This window comes from Petromyzon marinus, chromosome 45 (assembly GCF_048934315.1).
Source record: "Petromyzon marinus isolate PM22_M1 ecotype Great Lakes invasive population chromosome 45, UKy_Petmar_22M1.pri1.0, whole genome shotgun sequence".
In the NCBI taxonomy this organism is placed as follows: Eukaryota; Metazoa; Chordata; class Hyperoartia; order Petromyzontiformes; family Petromyzontidae; genus Petromyzon; species Petromyzon marinus.
In genome coordinates this window covers 1,919,210-1,937,906 of record NC_133711.1, presented here as the reverse complement: position 1 = coordinate 1,937,906, position 18,697 = coordinate 1,919,210, and the positions used below count along the sequence as shown (strand labels likewise).

Here is an 18,697-nt window from a genome sequence, read left to right as displayed (position 1 = left end):
CAAATTATTACCTGGTGTGGTGCGCAAAAACATCGCCACTAGGGAAACAAAGGCGACTGGGCACGGTGCTTGCCACCCACCCCCTCACGTGCCGTTCTGGCCTACATCGGTGGTCGCTAAGGGCACTTGCCCCAACAGTCTCTGAAGGTTTCCAGGGGATCTCTTTGTTATTTTATAGACACGTATCCCGAGTTACACAAATGTGGGTGTGATTGCACGCGTGTAGGTGCGTGTGTGCGTGCACGTTCGTGACCCCTGAGTGAGGTCGCTGTCTTTCCCCGCGTCCGTCTTTTCACCAGGCCTCAAGTTCATGCCTTCGCCCGCCTTCTTCAAGATGGAGGAGTCCTTCCTGAGGCTGAGCGGTCGAGATGGGGGCCCAGGCCCCGCTCACAGCCTGCCCCCGCTAGGAGGCCTGCACCCTTCTCACTCCCACCCGCACCCCCACCCACACCACCAGCAGCACCACCACCACCAGCACCACCACCACCACCACCACCCGCACCACCAGCACCACCACCAGCTGCCGCCGCAGGGCCCCCCTCCGCCGCCCGCACCGCGCCGCTCCAGCAAGCAGCACACGTGCCTGACGTGCGGCAAGCCGTTCTCGTCGTCGAGCGCGCTGCAGATCCACGAGCGCACACACACCGGGGAGAAGCCCTTCGCCTGCAACGTGTGCGGACGAGCCTTCACCACCAAGGGCAACCTCAAGGTGCATGCGGGGCAGGGCAGGGGGCGCGGGCGGGCGGGCGGGCCCATGTCGTGCTCACGGAGGATGGGGAGCGGGGACGGGCAGGGACGGGGGGGGAAAGGGACGCGTCCGGTGGCGGGCCGGAGAGGGTTGGCTTGTGATTGCGTGCGACCGAGCGGTCCCGCCCGTGTGCGCGTGTCTAACGCCCGTGCCACCACCCCGCAGGTGCACATGGGGACGCACATGTGGAACAGCGCCCCGCAGAGGCGCGGCCGCCGCCTCTCCCTGGACTCCCCCGCCGCCGCCCTCCTCGGCGGCGCCGCCGACGCCTCCAAGTTCCCCGACGTCTTCCAGCTGAAGGAGTTCCACGCGGCGCGCCAGGCCGCCACGGACGCCGACTTCTGGAACCAGTACGCGGCCGCGGCCGCCGTGGCCAACGGCGCGATGGCCTCCCAGCACCACGGCCCCGCGCCGCCGGGGGGGGTGGCGGCCCTCAAGCCGAACGAGATCTCCGTCATCCAGAACGGAGGCACCGCGCCGCCCGGCGCGTTCTTGTCGTTGGGCGGCGTCGGAGGAGCTCCCCCGGCGTTCCTGCGCCTGGACGGCGGGCCGGGCGCCGCGGAGCGCGTCGGGGTCACGGCGGGGTCGGCCGGGTCGGCGGCGCCGCCCACGTCAATGCCTCTGCCTCAGCTGGCCCCGTCGCTGGCCGGCACCGGCTCGGACGATGCCGCCGCCGCCCCGGACGCTCGCGAGGATGCGGGGAGCGGCGACGACGACCGCGGCGATGACGGAGGCGGCGGCGGCAGCAGCGGCACCGGGAGCCCGCCGTGCCTCCAGGAGGAGCCGCGCGGGCCCAGCCCCGGGCGCGAGCGCAGGGAGGAGGAGGAGGAGGACGACGACGCGGAAGAGGAGGAGATGCCGGCCATGACGGCGTACGGCGTGGGTACGGAGCCGGCGCGGGCGCTGGAGGCCACGCTGAGCCACCGCTTCGCTCGCTTCATGGAGGACGGACACGAGCTCGGCGTCAACTGAGTCCCCCCCCCCCCCCACCTCACACCCCCCACCCACTTTCAACGTGATGCCGCTGAGACGCGCGACGGGCGGCCCGAGCAAACGCCGTTCCCGCCGCGGTCGACGGCGCGCACCTCCTCGCCGCACGGCGAGGCGAGGGCCGCGCCCGGTGCAGCGGCCCCTTCAGAGCGGAGAGAGAGAGAGAGAGAAAGGTGGCCGCTGACCGGCCGCGACGCGGTCGTCGCGGTCTCTCGCGTGGCCCTGCAGGACGCCGGAGCCTTGCGACTGTGAATCACAACTCGCATTTGCTCTCTACTCTGAAGAAATGCCTTATCCTGAAGTGTTATTATCATCATCGTCACCACCGCACGTTCGTCCGTTTTAAGGAGAGCTGCCAGAGTTGCACCGACTCTCTCTCTCTCTCTCGGCTCGTCGCGAACGAACGATTGTGTCATCTGCTCCGCGGGCACCTGGCGTGGGTGCGGTGAGGCCTCCGTGATGGCGATGCCAACGCGCGGCACGGCCGCGCGCCGAGGGGGGGGGGGAGGGGTGGGGACCGCGGGGGGTCGTTCGGGTCGGGACTCGGCCGACGGGGTAAACGTGGGAACACGGGGTGTGCCGTTAGTGGGGCCGCAACTTCGCCATCGCTTCCTTCCTTCTGCCGGACCTCACAGTCGACCGTGATCGACCCTTCCGAGCGCCACAGCAACGCGGACTTGCGACGTGACGCCATGTGTCCGTTACTACCCACCGCGACGCCTCTCTCGTTATTCGCAACGAGACGTCGATGAATCCGACGTAGTTAACGGTCACCGGTGGAGCGGCGGGACAAGCGGTTGGCGCGCTGAGCTGCGAACCTCGTTCGATTCCCCCTCCTCCCTTCAACCCGCGCTGACCGGCGTGGTGAAGTACGGTCGAAAGCCCCCCCCCCTCCCCCTCCCGTGACCGATATGGCGTGGGAGAGACCTCCGTCGGTCGGCGGGATGCAAAGCGGCTGTCATGAACTACAATGCAAGGGTGTGGGGCGATGTTGCGGGGGGTGCTGTAATTTTGCACGTACACTTCGTCCGCACAACGAATGTACAGCAACCGTCAAAGAAAAGAAACAGCAACAAACGCTTACGTCCGTTTGACCGAGCTCACGCGTTTTCTGTCGCCGCTGCTCACGGCGGCGAAAATTTTTCCACGCGTGACCCCCCCCCCACCCTCCCTGTCTCCCCGCGCAGTCTCCCCCCCCGCCCCCCAACACGAAGTTCACCTCCGCCGCGAGATCACGCCGGGGGTGGTGGTGGAGGGGGGGGGGCGGGGGGGTCAGCGGGTTACGGCTCGCCGGTTCTATTCTTTTTCGCATTTATTCCCGGCAGTCGCCACGGTTGCGTCACCAAAGAGCGCGATGCGGACGCTTACAGACCCCAGCGGAGGCGCCGCGCTGTTCGCGCCGCCGTTGCGGGGAACTGAGAGACGGGGGGGTGGGTGGGCTGGAGGTTCCTCTGCATCCCCCGGGCTTTTGCTCGAGGAGTCTCGGGCGGCTTTGCGTTCCTTTGACGGGAGCCACCGCAGCCGCTTTAGCTCCATTGCAACGTGGATACATTCCAGCAGCTCGGAGGATCGGGGAACGTCGCCGGTTTCACCATCCGCTTTATTGCGTGGCGCCGGGAGTCGCTTGAGAAGGGGATCTCAGAAGTAGCTCCTTGATACCCGTTTCCACGGCCGTTCGCTGACACGAAGGGCACGCGCCGTGGTGCGAGCGTGAACCCGAACGCTTTGGCTCAGGACGTGAAGCCAGCGGAGAAAACGAGATCTCAGAGTGATGACGACGTCGATGTAGAGTTACAGCGATTCTCGTTGCCCTGCCACAGACAAGTCCGCAGGCTAGCGTCGTCCCGCTGTGCCGGGCAGCAGCGACGATGCAGACCGGCTCTGGGCCGCCCGCCTCTGTGCCGTCGCTGCCTCGCTCGGCGGCTCGGCCTTTGCTGCCCATGAGGAGGCCGCTCGATCACGTCTCCATACCCAGCCCTCAATGCCTCACGCACAAAAATAGCAACAACAACGCTCATAATCGTCGAGCACATTTGGAATTCACGCCGTTCTTACAGAGCAAAAGGCTCACACCGGAAAGTGCCGCTGTGTGTCGTAGACGCAGGCTGCAGTAGTTTCACAGTCGTGGGGGGGGGGGGTGATGTTGTTTCTGCTGCTGTTGTTGTGGGTGATCACAGTTGGCTAGTTTGCAGGAGACATTTTTCATATCTGGCAAATTTGGACCGTGACCCCTGCCTGTTCCAATGACGTCGCCAGATCTTTAACGCCCGCCGTTAAGCGGACCGCGCGGACTCTTTTACTCCGGTTCACACTGCTCTCGCCCGCAGCAGCGTCAACCGGTGCCGGCCTGCGGCATCAAACCCTGAACCTCCGCGACAAGTGGCGAAGCGTGCCACCGCCGGGCAATGTCACAGCGGCCGCGGCACTGCCCGAGCGGATACGGAGCCCAGTCACAAAGCCACCGTCCCCAGGCCCTCCGAGTGGCGCCTCCAGCAACGCCGAGCAGCGAGAGATTAAGCGCAGAGCCGCGACGCCTATCCGTGCCGCAGAGGTCCTAAGTCATTCTCGTCGCAAGCGCGGCGATTCTAACCTTCACGGCGAGCTTGTTACAGCGTTCTATTCGGTACGGCGGTTCGTTTAGTCGCCTAGCTAGGTAGGTAGGTGTGCTGGGAATTGGCGGTGTACTGTGGTCGGTGTTAATAACGCGGGAGAGTGACCGTGAAGAGTTTGTAACTTATCCACCGTCGTGTTGAACCGGTGCCGTGCCCGGCACTGCATGGATTCAATGATAATTATTCGTGACTGTGCTGAGCTCACACTCCGTGGGTGTGGTAGCTTCTGCCGAGCGTGGCGGCACTCGTGCGCCGCAGCAAGAACCCCCTGGGTTCGATTCCCAACTCGGGACGCCTTTCTGCGTGGAGTTTGTAAGCACTCACCTTGTTCTGCACGGGTTTCCTCCGGGTTCTCTGCTTTCCTCGAACAACTAAACGCAATCGATGTCATTGGTGTCGGCCAAACATCGCAATGGAGCAGGACCCTCTTGAGAGAAAAAAAAACAGAGCGTGCAGACTCAGGGGTGGCTTTCCTGGGTCAATGTGGAGCAAGCAGTATTGTCATTCCGCAAGTTCGAACTGAGATTGGCGGAACCTGATGCAGCAATTTGCGATGGCTGGGTCCGCTCAGCACGAGCCTCAGACTCGCCGCTACATTGCTGCTCCCGCCGCCGCTGCTGCTGCTACGATTGGAGGCTTGCAACGACAGCTACGCTCTGTCCAACTTCCCGAGGACAAAGTCTCTGGTAACAGAACCGCCGTTCTGCTCGTGTGGGGTTACTTCACCGGGGTCGCGGCGACCGCCTTGGTTGGTTCTGCCGCTGCACCCCGTGCGGTGGCGAGGGTGGGAACGCCTCGCGGCGGAACGTCGTTCTCGCCGACGCCGTGGGTTGTTGTTCCCGTGGCTGTCGACACAAGTCGGGGGGCCTCTCTCGGCCGCCGGCCGCCGCCGCCGCCGCGTAAAGTCGCGAAACCCTCGGCGGCGTCGGCGGTCGGGACGCGGCACGAGGCGCGGCGGAGCGATAGGGTAGCAGTGTACAGTCCCTGACCAAAGTTGTACGCGACGTGGATTTTTGTGGGGTGGGCGCGGAGGGAACGGCGTCACGTCGTGTCTCGCGCGTGTGCGAGCAGTGTTATTTTATTGTGAAAGAGGCTACGGTTTGCATGCACGCGCACGCACACAAACACGTGCGCACTCACGGACACGCACACGGCAGCGCGTCGTCCTCCGGGTTGGCCGACAGCGTTCGGGCTGTGACCCGAACGTGCTGTACCCCCGCTGTGTCTCCGCACGCTGGAGGCACGCGTAGTGGCAGCCCTGTCTCCGTGCCAAGGAGCCCAGCGTCCGGCGGAGGGGCGTCGAGTGCCTGCTTGCACCTCGTTCTAACAGCAGTTGTCACCTGCAGGACGCTTTTGACCCCGGATTAAAAAATATACAAACATATATAAACACACACACACACATATATAAACAACAAAACCCGATAATGTCGTCGAGTGGTGAGAATTCCCCCGCCGCAGCTGAACTCCCCGACAGGCAGTGGGATTCCCCCCCGCGTCCGGGTCACTCTCACCGCCACGGGGAGCGGCTGCAGCCTGCGTTGCTTCGCATTCACGAAGCCCATTCACAACCGATCACGCTGGAGGAGTCCAGAAGATGCGTAGCGGACTTTACGGATCGCCTACCCCCCCTTCCCCCCCACCACTTCCATGTCCGCTAGCTCGGGTGAACGCACACAGTGCGACCGGTGATGTGAAGTAACAAACGGCTGAAGTATTTTGTTTTATTGCAGTTGGACGAACGCACTTTAGAATGTCTGTGAACCGCGAGCCGAGGTATTAGTTCGGGCTCCGTTGGCCTTGAGCGTGACTCTCGGCGCGGCGCCCAGGGCCCCCCCCCCCCCGGAGGTCCGGTAGTCGTCCCCACGGCAGTCAGCCCTGGCGCGTTTCTGCTCCGCCTTTGTTGCTTTCAAGAGTCCCGCGACGTTTGGTGTGGCCACGGCCGAGGCAGGGACGGCGGCGGTTCCGCAGAGTCGCCGACTGTCAGCTGCCCGAGTCGGCCTCTGGAAAACTTCCACGTCGATGCCTCCCAGTGACGGTCATTTCAGTGAGACGATTGCGAAATAGCCTGGCTTGGGATCGAGCAGTCGCTTCCACAGCTCCCTGTGGAGCTGGCGTCTGAACTAAAAAAAACGGAACAATGTTTATTTTTTATCTATGTTTACTTCACAAGGCCCACTGAGCTATACAGCTCTCTTTCAGAAGCGACCTGGCTAACACAAATGGCAGCCCAACGAAGTGGCTTTCCCATGTGGAAATTTACAGCAGCCAAATACTGTAAATGCACGTTGATTTTAAACGCGGAGGGAAAAACCGGAGGACCCAGAGAAAAACCCACGCGACCATGGGGAGAGACGCATGCAAACTCCAAATATACAGGAGGTATCAGGGTCGGCATCGAACCCACGACCTCCTGCACACCAGGCGAGGTAGTTAACATCTCGCCACTGTGGCTGACCTGGTGATCGTAACCCCACGGCGTCGTCTTCCCCGCGTACGCGCAGTGATTCCTTTTGAAGCTGACGGTGACGTCTGTCAAAAGACGTCGACTGTCCCTCCGCGTGCTCCGGCTTCCTCCCACGTGACTATACACACTCACAACTTGGCTGAAAACACCCTTGATATGTAGAGAACTGCAGAACGATCGTCGACGCTGGCCTCGCCGCCTGGCGACCTGACAGCTTCTGCTCGCGGTCCCTCGGGGGTTGTGAGAACGGCGCGAGATAAAATCATGAGGGTTTTTTTCTTAATTCCGAACAAGTTCTGAGTAAAATCCGTGCTTCGAAACGACGCTAAAAGCTGCAGCCAATTGTACAGAGCCCTTGCCTCGTTGGGATCCTGAACACAACCCACGGATTTGGTGCAAGCCTCTACTTGTAGAGGTATTCACAGAGGTAGAGATAACGGCAGTTTCATGGGAAGTTCACAGGATGATTGGTTTATTGACCTTAGACATTTAAGACGTTTGAAAGGAACCAACTTCAAAGATTACAACGGAGACTTTTTTGCACTCCGAGCACTGCAACGTTCAGGTGAATACAATGGGATTAACGTCCCCTTTATACGAGTCGCTCACTTCACTGTTCACGCCACGTTCCCATCCTGGGACAAGCTGTGGCAGTGAAATGAAATAAAAAAAATGGAGGCTGTTACAGGAACAGCCTCGACAACACTAAGTGTAACACTGGGCTACGAACGGCATTTGGCCTTTTGTGGCCATACCCTGCTGATGAGCACACCACTCTACGAGATGAAATCCGCATTTACCCACACAGCAACCGAACAAGCGAACATCCCGTCTTATTTATTGCGTTATTGGTGTCTCCGTGTTGTTCCACAGCGACAGTGCGTGGCGGAGTTTGAATGTGAAGCAGATCAGTATTACTCTTATTGTTACGATTGTACTATCCCGACACCACCAGGGGGGCAGCCAGGCCTGGTCACACCCCCAGGGTCGTGGGGCAGTTCCCAGTCCTCGAGTCCTGCGCTGAGTGTCCACCCGCGCTGAGTGTCCACCCACGGGGCCGCGAGTGTCCACCTGCGCTGAGTGTCCACCAGCGGTGCCGTGAGTGTCCACCTGCGCTGAGTGTCCACCAGCGGTGCCGTGAGTGTCCACCCGCGCTGAGTGTCCACCCGTGCTGAGTGTCCACCCGCGCTGAGTGTCTACCAGCGGTGCCGCGAGTGTCTACCCACGCTGAGTGTCCACCCGCGCTGAGTGCCACCAGCGGTGCCGCGAGTGTCCACCCGCGCTGAGTGTCCACCCGCGCTGAGTGTCCACCCGCGCTGAGTGTCCACCCACGCTGAGTGTCCACCCACGGGGCCGCGAGTGTCCACCCACGCTGAGTGTCCACCCATGAGCCCGCGAGTGTGAAGCCCGGGTGTCAGGCGCTGGTGCACCATCGCCCGGCGCATGCAGCATTGCTGCTTGTCCTCCTTGCGTCGTTGCCAGATTCGAGCTGTTAAGAGTTTTATTTTTGGAAGTATTGAGCGTTGATGTCACACTACTGTTTCCTTCGAGCGTGCGTGAGCTGCAGAGCTCTGAGACCCACCTCTACTTCGCTAACGCGCGTGAGATTTCTCGTGGATATTTAGGCCAGAATTTGTCCTTTGTCGGTGTCGGGCATTTTTGCATTGGAATCCCGACTGCCGAATGTCCCAGTTGTGGCATCAGCGACGAGACACAGAGCAGATCCATGCCCATTGGTAGCACTTCTCCAACAGCAGCAGAGCCCTCTGCCACTTTGGAACATCTGGACATTTTTGCAGCCATTCTTCATCTGACATCCTTGAAAGGGCCTATCCTTCCACAGCCCGTCGACTCTGCAGCCATGCAGGGTGGGTGGTTCGCTCTCTGTCTCTCTCCTGACTACGCCCCTCCGTCCTGGCTTTGACAGAGGATCAAAACGCGAAACTTAATTCCATGCGATGGCTCGAAGTGCATTCCATGGCTGAGGGCCTCAAACTCGCGCGATGACCCCGGGGCCCGCGTTCATCTCGGGGGCCCGCAGCCACCGTGCGCCGCCGTAGGAAAGACAAACTTCTCACTCCCGACATTTGGCAACCGCGGGATGGCTGCGTGATTTCCGAACTTTCGGAAAACACAATACCGTCGGTCCAAGTGTGCCCGAGTGACTCCCAGCAGAGTCACCGATGTTGACGATCACACCGAGCTCCCAATGGCATCGTGGGCGAGATTTCTAAACAAGAGCTGCTTCTCACGCGCGAGTGTCGTTCTGCTACCGGCGGAGTCGATGTGAATGCCGCTTGCACCCCTCCCCCTGCCCCACCGCGGTGTGGCTGCGTCGTGGGCGGAGGACCGACGGCCACCGCGAGACGCGCCGCGTGCTCGCTCGTCACGTGCTCGCTCACGTGACTCCTGACCTACCTCAGTTACACAGCAAACATGGCTTGTGAAATTGTGCGTTACCGCTCGCTGTATATATTTACACACACACACGCGCGCGCGTACCCGTCGTGTGTGAACACGCGTGGAAGCGGCTGATGGACGGAGCGTCTTCTTGTCAATGTGACGTGGGGGCGGTGATTTTTCGTTTGTGAACAGAACCGGTGCTCAGTGGGGGGGGGGGGGGGGGGGGTTTGTTTGTTTGTTGTTGCAGTGGTCGCGGCCATAGTGCCACCCTTTTAACGGGAGAGTCCAAATGTGATTCATCACCCTGGAGGTGCAGACCACTTGGATGCCTTTGCAGCACGAAGCACGTTCGCTGAGCGTGATCGGCCACCGCTATCGAGGTGGTCCGAGAGAGGAGGGCACTGTCTCCAAGCTGCACGTGCGATGCGGGTCCGGCGTCTTGATGAGGGAAACGCAACGCAAGTTGACACACGTCATCTGTTAAACAGCTATCGCATGCAGCAGTGGTTATTGATTACATATGCATTTGAACCTTGGTACATCAATGGCGCATAATTTCAAAACAATCACATGACGTTTAGATTTGAGGTCCCCCGCAGCCTTGATTATAATTCATTTTTAGACTTTATTCGGTGATAACGTTTAACAGTGAAAAAAATTTAATTGCTCACACATCCCAATATTGACTTCTCCTGGAGAGAGAGAAAAAAACAACCCGAGTCGCATGAAGCTGGGGGAGCCATTCATTCGGAATAAACCGCGGTCGATGATAACCGCATTTCTGTTCACCTCGAAGCGCTGCTTTTCCCGATCACCATAACGCGATGATGATGATGATCAGCCAAGCGATACGCGTGCGTAACCCTCCAGAATCTGCGCAATCCGGAGAACGCGTCAGCGATTGGAGTGAAGCGGCGGCTGAAACAACGGAGCCAAGAGAGCAAACAGTAGTAGCAGCAGTCGACAGCGGATATACTTGGTGTCGTCACAATGCATCCACGTGCTCTGGAGCTGCACGTGATGAGAGGGGGTTGAGCGCTAACACTCTGGATGGCGTGGTATACATTTTGCCGGGAGGTTGCTATATCCGCCTCCTTACAGAATGTTCAATTCCCACGTGCGTATCGTGGGTAGGTGACGAGAGGGTGTGTGATTGGGAGATCAGTGTTGTTCGCCGCTACGGTCATCGATCAAAGCTTCAGACACAACCGACACAATCTAAAATGTAGTGTGTTCACCGAACGCAGCAGGCGGGCAGATCGCCCTGTGTGTGTGTGTGTCCGTGTGATGGTGACGCGTGTAGCTAGCTAGAGTTGTACGTCCTTACCCTCCAGGGGATCGAGCTGCAGTCCACGAGTTGCAGTTGTCCGTGACGCCCGTGCGTTTCAGTGTCTCTCACGTGGGCTCTGTTCTCGCACCCTCCCCACTCGTCTGCGCTATCTGCTCGTTCCATGTCGTCTGTGAAGGCAGAGTTGTTGTTGTTGTTTCATTTGTAGAGTTATGAGTTCTTTGGTTTTTATAAATAATAATAAAAACAAAAAACAAATCCTAAACAGACGTTCCTGTGCTTTTTCTCAATTCGATTGTTTTCGAGTCGAGTCAAACGGCCGCGATGCAACTCCCGAATTTGCTTTTAATTTGATTACGCTCGTTCATACCCCCCCACCCACCCGCAAGAAAGATTTCCCTGAGTCTCGTGACTTAATTTCAGGAGGGTCCTGCCACGATTTCACAGCAGGGGGTGGGGGTGCGCGATGATCGCCATTCATAATCTCAATCATGGGGAGCCAATGCCCCTCCAAGACCGGACACATTTATTTTCAGTAGTTTTCAATAAAGATTACTAATTAATTAGACGCACCGGCGATTCCTAATGCGAGGAACAAAGCGAATCCCCCATCTCCCCAAATAGAGAAGTCAAACTCCGCCTATGATATGAAAAATAAGAAGAGGTTTTACCCTATCTGGCAATAGAACAGGAGGTGTTAAGATGTTCAATTACCAAATAGAAACCTTTTTCAAGGAATCAAGTCCCATGATATCCGCCTATGATCTCAGTTGAGTAATTTGGTGAGCACACTTGGACTTTGTAATTAGGAAGTCGCCCGGTTCGATTCCATCTCCTTGCGCGGCAGTTGTAAACAACGTGCCCCTTCCTTCAGTCAGCACCCACCTCCCCATCGCGTCTGCCCATCCTGGTCGTGCCAAAAACCAGAATACTTAGTAGATCTTGGTGGGGTAGAGCGTGGGTAACATCAATCGCAGTCTCTCGAGCCCCCGCTCGTCGAGGCCCTTCCTCCGACAGTGGTGTGATCGAGCAATTGCAGGGCTGCGCTTTTACCTTTGGATGGAGAAATTTGGACAAATGTCCCCCGCGGTGATTTATGCCACCGTGCGGTTTGTACTTTCCTGCATTCCAATCAGCGAAATTCATTCCTAAAAGCACACTGGAATCTACATCATTAGACCTCCTTTGCCAGTACCAAAATATAAAAACCCTATTATTATATTTTGGTACTGGCAAAGGAGGTCTAATGATGTAGATGCTTACCCCGAGCCCTCATTACTTTGATAGTGCATTGTCTTTGAGTTGTGTGACGCCTTTTGGCGTCCTCTGGTCTAGCACCAATTGGATCGAGGCTCAAAAGAAAGCCGTTCCTGGTGTGGACCAATCAGTTTCAAGGACAATGCATACATCATCATAGTGTGTTTTTTGTTTGCATTTTGACCACAAGTATTGTGGTTAATGCAGACATGATTCCTTGTAAAAGGTTTCAGTTTTGTTGTCAGAAAAAAAGGCGAAAAACCCGGTTATTATTACACTAGAATCTATTACGGTTTCCTGGATTTCCTACCTGGTTTCCGCCTTGCTGGTATGTCGTGGCGACAACCCAGAACATCGCGTGCACGCACAGTCCGTCGCTGATCCGCTGCTAGATGACGGACTCCCATGCCGCGCGGGTCGTCGTGGGGGGTTACATGGCCATACTTCACCACGCCGGTCAGTGCGGGGTTGGTGAAGGCAGGCAGCACAGAAAGTGCAGTACAACAACTATTTTGCTGGACTTGCCTTCTGAGAAGACGTTGCACTAACGGTACAATGCGAATTGTACTCTGGAGACTCGCTAGCTTCCCTTTATCAGAATCAGAATATTTATTTATCCTGAGAAATCCGATGAGCTATGAAGCTTTTTTTCACAGATGTCCAGTTGGGGCGGGTCAGAAAGTTACAACAATACCACAAAAAACGATAGGAGTGCAAAGTACAGGAAAGGTAAGCAAATCACAAAAAATGGTAAAATAGATAAAGTATTTCAGTTAAAATTGCAAAAGTACACAAACTCCCAAGCGTGGGCAAGGCAGCAAAACAACAGAAAGATCAGTGCCAGACACACACCAAGACAACAACACACGGTCACCAATAAAATTAACTATCGATACATGGGTAAGGATAAAAGTTACAAACCACATTGCCCAATGTGGTTGTATCCGGCACTAATCTTCCGCTTCATGGATATTTTGAAAGGAAGATGTGTACGGTACGATGTAAAGCAGGGGTGGGGAACGTCTGGCCCGCGGGCCGTATGAGGCCCCGCGAAATCATTTGGTGTGGCCCTGCCAAGGCAACCCGCAGGAATGACTCAAAATTCAATAAATCTAGGAGCAAATCTGGAAAAGCAGCTGCGAGTAGCAACATCATCAATACCAGCTAACATCACACGCCTCACCAAAGAGAAGCAGTTCCAGCCACCACATTAGGGGTGAGTTAATTCAATGTGTGACCAAATATAACGGGCTAATTTTTAAGTTGACAATTTTGTATGGCCCGCGAATGATGTTATACATATCAAAATGGCCCTTGGCACAAAACAGGTTCCCCGCTCCTGATGCAAAGGGAAGAAACGAGGTTGTTCCAAACCATTGGTATTGCAAAGGCATCGTCACCTATTCCAATGATTGTTCTTGGAATATTTTAAAGGCAATTGGATGGACGTCTTAGGGCTCTTGGGTTTGACAAATGGGGTTAATGTATGAGCGAAGTAGAGCGCAGATTTGCCAACAATTAGGATTTAAGCCGAACACCACACTCAACAGCCAAACACAATCATTCACCCACACACTGCAATGGTTAAGCAGATTGAGTTTAAATCTGGAGGTAAGGAGCCGTCCATAAATGACGTCACGCACCTGGGGGGGGGGGGGGGGGGTCAGAAATTTGTGACGATGTGTGACGGGGGGGGGTGTTGAGAAATGTGACGTCACATCAGAAATGTGACGTCACATAAAAATGCGCAACTTTAAATATAGACAACACGTTATACTTAATTAAATAGACGTTTTAATCAATGTTTTCTCCTACAACATCAGAGTGCAGCGCCACATTAAATACGCACTACTATGACAATAGTACTGGTAGGAACCTCCTGGTTACACCAGCCCACAGGGGATTATTGTGTCCGTCCGTCCGTCGTGCATCCAAAAATGGGAGGGGTGGGGCTGGGTGGGGAGGGGAGGGTGGGGAGGGAGGGGCTGGGTGGGGAGGGTGGGGCTGGGTGGGGCTGGGTGGGGCTGGGTGGGAGGGGAGGTTGGGGAGGGGCTGGGTGGGGAGGGGCTGGGTGGGGAGGGGTGGGGAGGAGCTGGGTGGGGAGGGTGGGGCTGGATGGGGGGTGGGAGGGGTGGGGCTGGGTGGGGAGGGGCTGGTCACCCCGTGGTGCCCTTATAAATCTCAACGTTTAACCTACTCACGCCGGCTTGTGCCCGCCCTCACATATTTGCGGAATACACCACGTGGTGCCGCCGTTGACCCTGGCCATTGACCGAGCAACCCGACGTTCCTACCAGCTCCCTCCGCAGGAATGTGTTAAAGCGATTTGAAGCATTTTTTTTTGGGGGGGGGGGGGCAGAGCTTCGTGACGTCATATTTGAGGAGGGGGTGTGACTTATTGTGACGCCGTGTGACGGGGGGGGGGGGAGTCAAAAATCGTCCAAATCGCGTGACGTCATTTATGGACGGCCCCAAACAACCCCTTCCATCACTGCGTTGTGAATGATCCAACGCAGAAGATCCCCTGGGGTATTCTTTTTTAATCTTCCACGAACTTAGCTCGTGGTCCACCCTAAACCACTCCACCCACGGTGGCAGTCGATGAGGATGGTAACTGATGGTGCACAAATGGAAAATGTTAAAACTTCCCAATAGTGGCGAGCGACTGCCTTTCTCTCAAACCCTTAACAGTGCCCCCCACCTTATTGCAGAACAATTCAGACCTCGTTGGTCACCCCGTGCCCCAATAAATCTCAACGTTCATCCTACAAAGTCCCATCACAAGGGAGAAACACAAATAAATAGACACGTTTTGCCCGCATTGAAACAGCTGTACGCCGTGTGGACCTGAACATTACTCAATTCCCCTGTACAAGAACACTGAGTAAACCTGTGATCGTACAGGAGAGACCCGTACAACACATAACGACGCAAATTCCCCGATCCACAATAATACGAAGGAGACATCACGACTCCACGAGTGATCCTGAGAGGCGGCTGTCTGGCCTTGAACACCTGAATGTGAAAGCAGCCGGGCGAATGCAATGGGATGGATCTGGAGGTGGTGAAACCTCTGATTTGGTGGTCACCTCTAAGGCCACGGGAGGTCAAGCTCGAGGCAATGGGGGAAAAAAACCTCTGATCTTTTTGCCGTACCGCATCTGAAGGTAAAAAAACCTCTGATCTGGTTGCCGTACCGCATCTGAAGGTAAAAAAAAACCTCTGATCTGGTTGCTGTGCCGCATCTGGAGGTAAAAAAAAACCTCTCATCTGGTTGCCGTACCGCATCTGAAGGTAAAAAAACCTTTGATCTGGTTGCCGTGCCGCATCGGAAGGTTAAAAAAAACCTCTCATCTGGTTTCTGTTCCGCACCTGGAGGTAAAATCCCTCTGATCTGGCGGCCTTGTGAACGTCTCGCGAGCTCCCCTCCCCCAACCCCGCGAGCTGGAGGGGAAAACCTCTCTGCTGGCACCGGCGGCGAGCACGCGCAGTCGGCGCCGCAGCATCAGCAGCAGCATCAGCAGCAGGAGGAGGAGGAACGGCGCGGGTCGGCAGCGCCATGGGGGATAGCATCCCGCTGTACCCGGTGCGCGCCCACGGGCGCCAGGGACGCGCCCTGCGCAGCGCGCACGACTCCAGGTGACCGAGACCGAGGCGGTCGCGGACGAGACCCGGGGAGGCCGCGGGGCTTCGGGCGCCGTTCGCGGTTCGGCTCCCGCCCGCCTGCCCGGGCGTCGCGTGTCGAGCGCCGTGTCGCGCGCGCGCGTGTTTTTGTTGCGTGTCATCGCTCGTGCGTGAGAGAGGGAGGAGGAGGCGGAGGAGGGGTCCCGAGCTCGTGAATTGTCGCCAGCGAGGCGCGGTGGCAGAGTCCGGGGCCCACGGAAGGAGCCCCCTGGTGTTGTTGTTTTAGGGGGTTGCGATTTGGTAGTCCGTATAGTCCGAGCGCGGCGTCCGATTGGGTGCGGTGGTGTCACGTGAGCGCGCCGCGGCGAATCGCGCGCTGCGAAATTGCGTGGCTGCGCCTATGCAGTGTGGGTATTGTAATTAGAGGCTTGTGTTTGACAGCTGTGTCATTCAGAGGGTCCAGCTCACTCAGTCATTCACTCAGTCATTCATCATTTAGTCATTCACTCAGTCATTCACCATTTAGTCATTCACTCAGCCATTCACTCAGTCATTCACCATTTAGTCATTCACTCAGTCATTCACTCAGTCATTCACCATTTAGTCATTCACTCAGTCATTCACCATTTGGTCATTCACTCAGTCATTCACTCAGTCATTCACCATTTAGTCATTCACTCAGTCATTCATCATTTAGTCATTCACTCAGTCATTCACCATTTAGTCATTCACTCAGTCATTCACTCAGTCATTCACCATGTAGTCATTCACTCAGTCATTCACTCAGTCATTCACCATTTAGTAATTCACTCAGTCATTCACCATTTAGTCATTCACTTAGTCATTCACTCAGTCATTCACCATTTAGTCCTTCACTCAGTCAGTCGCTCAGTCATTCACTCAGCCATTAACCATTTAGTCATTCAGTCACTCAGGCATTCACTCAGTCACTCACTTAGTCATTCACTCAGTCATTCACCATTTAGTCATTCAATCAGTCACTCAGGCATTCACTCAGTCACTCACTCAGGCATTCACTCACTCAGCCACTCACTCAGTCATTCACCATTTAGTCATTAACGCAGTCATTCACTCAGTCATTCACCATTTAGTCATTCACTCAGTCATTCACTCAGTCATTCACCATTTAGTCATTCACTCAGTCATCCACTCAGTCATTTACTCAGTCATTCACTCAGTCATTCACCATTTAGTCATTCACTCAGTCATTCACTCAGCCATTCACTCAGTCATTCACCATTTAGTCATTCACTCAGTCATTCACTCAGCCATTCACTCAGTCATTCACCATTTAGTCATTCACTCAGTCATTTACTCAGTCATTCACTCAGTCATTCACCATTTAGTCATTCACTCAGTCATTCACTCAGCCATTCACTCAGTCATTCACCATTTATTCATTCACTCAGTCATTCACCATTTAGTCATTCACCACTGATTCATTCACTCAATCATTCACCATTTAGTCATTCACCATTTAGTCATTCACTCAGCCATTCACCATTTAGTCATTCAATCAGTCACTCACTCAGTCATTCACCATTTAGTCATTCACCGTTTAGTCATTCACTCAGTCACTCACTCAGTCAATCACAATTTAGTCATTCACTCAGTCATTCACTATTTAGTCATTCACTCAGTCATTCACCATTCAGTCATTCACCATTCAGTCATTCACCATTTAGTCATTCAGTCAGTCATTTACCATTTAGTCATTCACTCAGTCATCCACCATTTTGTCATTCACTCAGTCATCCACCATTTAGTCATTCACTCAGTCATTCACCATTTAGTCATTCACTCAGTCATTCACCATTTAGTCATTCACTCAGTGATTCACTCAGTCATTCACAGTTTAGTCATTCACTCAGTCATTCACCGTTTAGTCATTCACTCAGTCACTCACCGTTTAGTACTTCACTCAGTCATTCACCGTTTAGTCATTCACTCAGACATTCACCACTGAGTCATTCACTCAGTCACTCACCATTTAGTCCTTCACTCAGACATTCACCGTTGAGTCCTTCACTCAGTCATTCACCGTTTAGTCATTCACTCAGTCATTCACCGTTTAGTCATTCACTCAGTCATTCAGCATGTAGTCATTCACTCAGTCATTCACCGTTGAGTCCTTCAGTTATTTAGTTCATGTATACGTACAGCCCTTGTGTGAATCCACGCCATGTGAGATTATGGTTTCTTATCCGTCCATACTTCACCGCGCTGGTCGACGCGTGGTAGTGAAAGCGGAGAGCATAGTGTTGGAACATAGTGCAGTACAACAATGGATGATGATGCACCTCCCTCTGCTGCCCACCACGTATCCCCCTCGAAGCCTATAACACCTGCTATGCATGATTGTCACCCATCCAAGCTCTATCCGTTAGCAATTACTCTGCCGATTATCGGTTCAATTGATCGACTCTTCATATAACAGGGAAAAAAAGTTGAGAAAATATTTCCTCTGATTCCAAATGTGCTGCTGGACGGGAGGTGTTGGGTGAGGCTTGGTGAAGTCATGACATCATCAGCTGCGTCACACTGACTCAGAATCAGAATATGTATTTCTCCTGGAGGAATCCGATGAGCTATGAAGCTCTTTTTTCCAGTAGGGGCGGGTCAGCAAGTTGCAACAGCAAACACTGGGTGAGGCTTGGAGGGGGTTTCCAGCCTTCGAAAGGCCGGATGTCAGAGGAAATGCAATTTTTAAAGGTGCTCGAGTAATCGAACCCTAAAAAGTAGTCAATTATAAGATGTTGATTAGTCTGCCGAGTTGACTAATTTGGCCACAGCTACTCCATTCGATTCATTATTCCATTAACCATGCAGGCATCGATTCAATCAACACTCGGTGGGGTCCTTTGCTTCTGCCCGTGTCATGGTGAGACCAGGGTGGTCATAGCTATGATTCACACCATTCTGTGTCACAGAGAGCCTCACTGCTGAGCTCCTTCAGAAAGGGGCCGGCATGGGCCAGGTTCTGAAGGAAGATTGCTTTGCCTTTAGGAGCCTGACACAGTGTGGGGTAACCACGTGTGGCAGAGAACACTCAATTCCCAGAGAATACCCACACGTGGTAGGGGGAGTTTGCCAATATCCTAAAATAGGAGCACAGAGCTTGGGCGAGTGTTGGCTTCCTTCCTGCTTGTCTGTGATTTCCCCCACCTCTGAATCATCCTCCCTCGCTCTCACTCAGAGGGTAAATTAAAACGGTGTGCGCTATAGATTCTACATTATTATAACACTCAAATTCCACACCACACTCGGAAACATGTTCTGTGCTGCTT

The 18,697-nt window shown here is 55.1% G+C and overlaps 2 protein-coding genes and 1 long non-coding RNA gene across 5 annotated transcripts in view; 2 read left to right on the top strand and 1 right to left on the bottom strand.

Annotated features, from left to right (window-relative positions):
- The window catches only part of LOC116952110 (sal-like protein 1), a 106,067-nt gene extending 95,294 nt beyond the window's left edge, over window positions 1-10,773 (top strand). The window contains exons 3-4 of the mRNA XM_076074039.1: window positions 300-709; window positions 914-10,773. Of these exons, the coding sequence (XP_075930154.1) occupies window positions 300-709; window positions 914-1,720 (1,217 nt within the window). The 3' untranslated portion in view covers window positions 1,721-10,773. The remainder of the gene's footprint in view (window positions 1-299; window positions 710-913) is intronic.
- LOC142930904 (uncharacterized) lies at window positions 7,273-13,706 on the bottom strand. Its single transcript, XR_012946883.1, has 2 exons — window positions 12,076-13,706; window positions 7,273-10,678 (listed from the first exon to the last, which is right to left on the bottom strand). It is a non-coding gene; the product is annotated as an uncharacterized LOC142930904 (long non-coding RNA).
- A 1,525-nt stretch (window positions 13,707-15,231) lies between these two features.
- ATP9B (ATPase phospholipid transporting 9B (putative)) overlaps window positions 15,232-18,697 on the top strand; it is a 124,382-nt gene continuing 120,916 nt past the window's right edge. For all 3 annotated transcript variants that reach the window (XM_032971315.2, XM_032971314.2, XM_032971312.2), the window contains exon 1: window positions 15,232-15,404. In XM_032971315.2, the coding sequence (XP_032827206.1) occupies window positions 15,325-15,404 (80 nt within the window). In that variant the 5' untranslated portion in view covers window positions 15,232-15,324. The remainder of the gene's footprint in view (window positions 15,405-18,697) is intronic.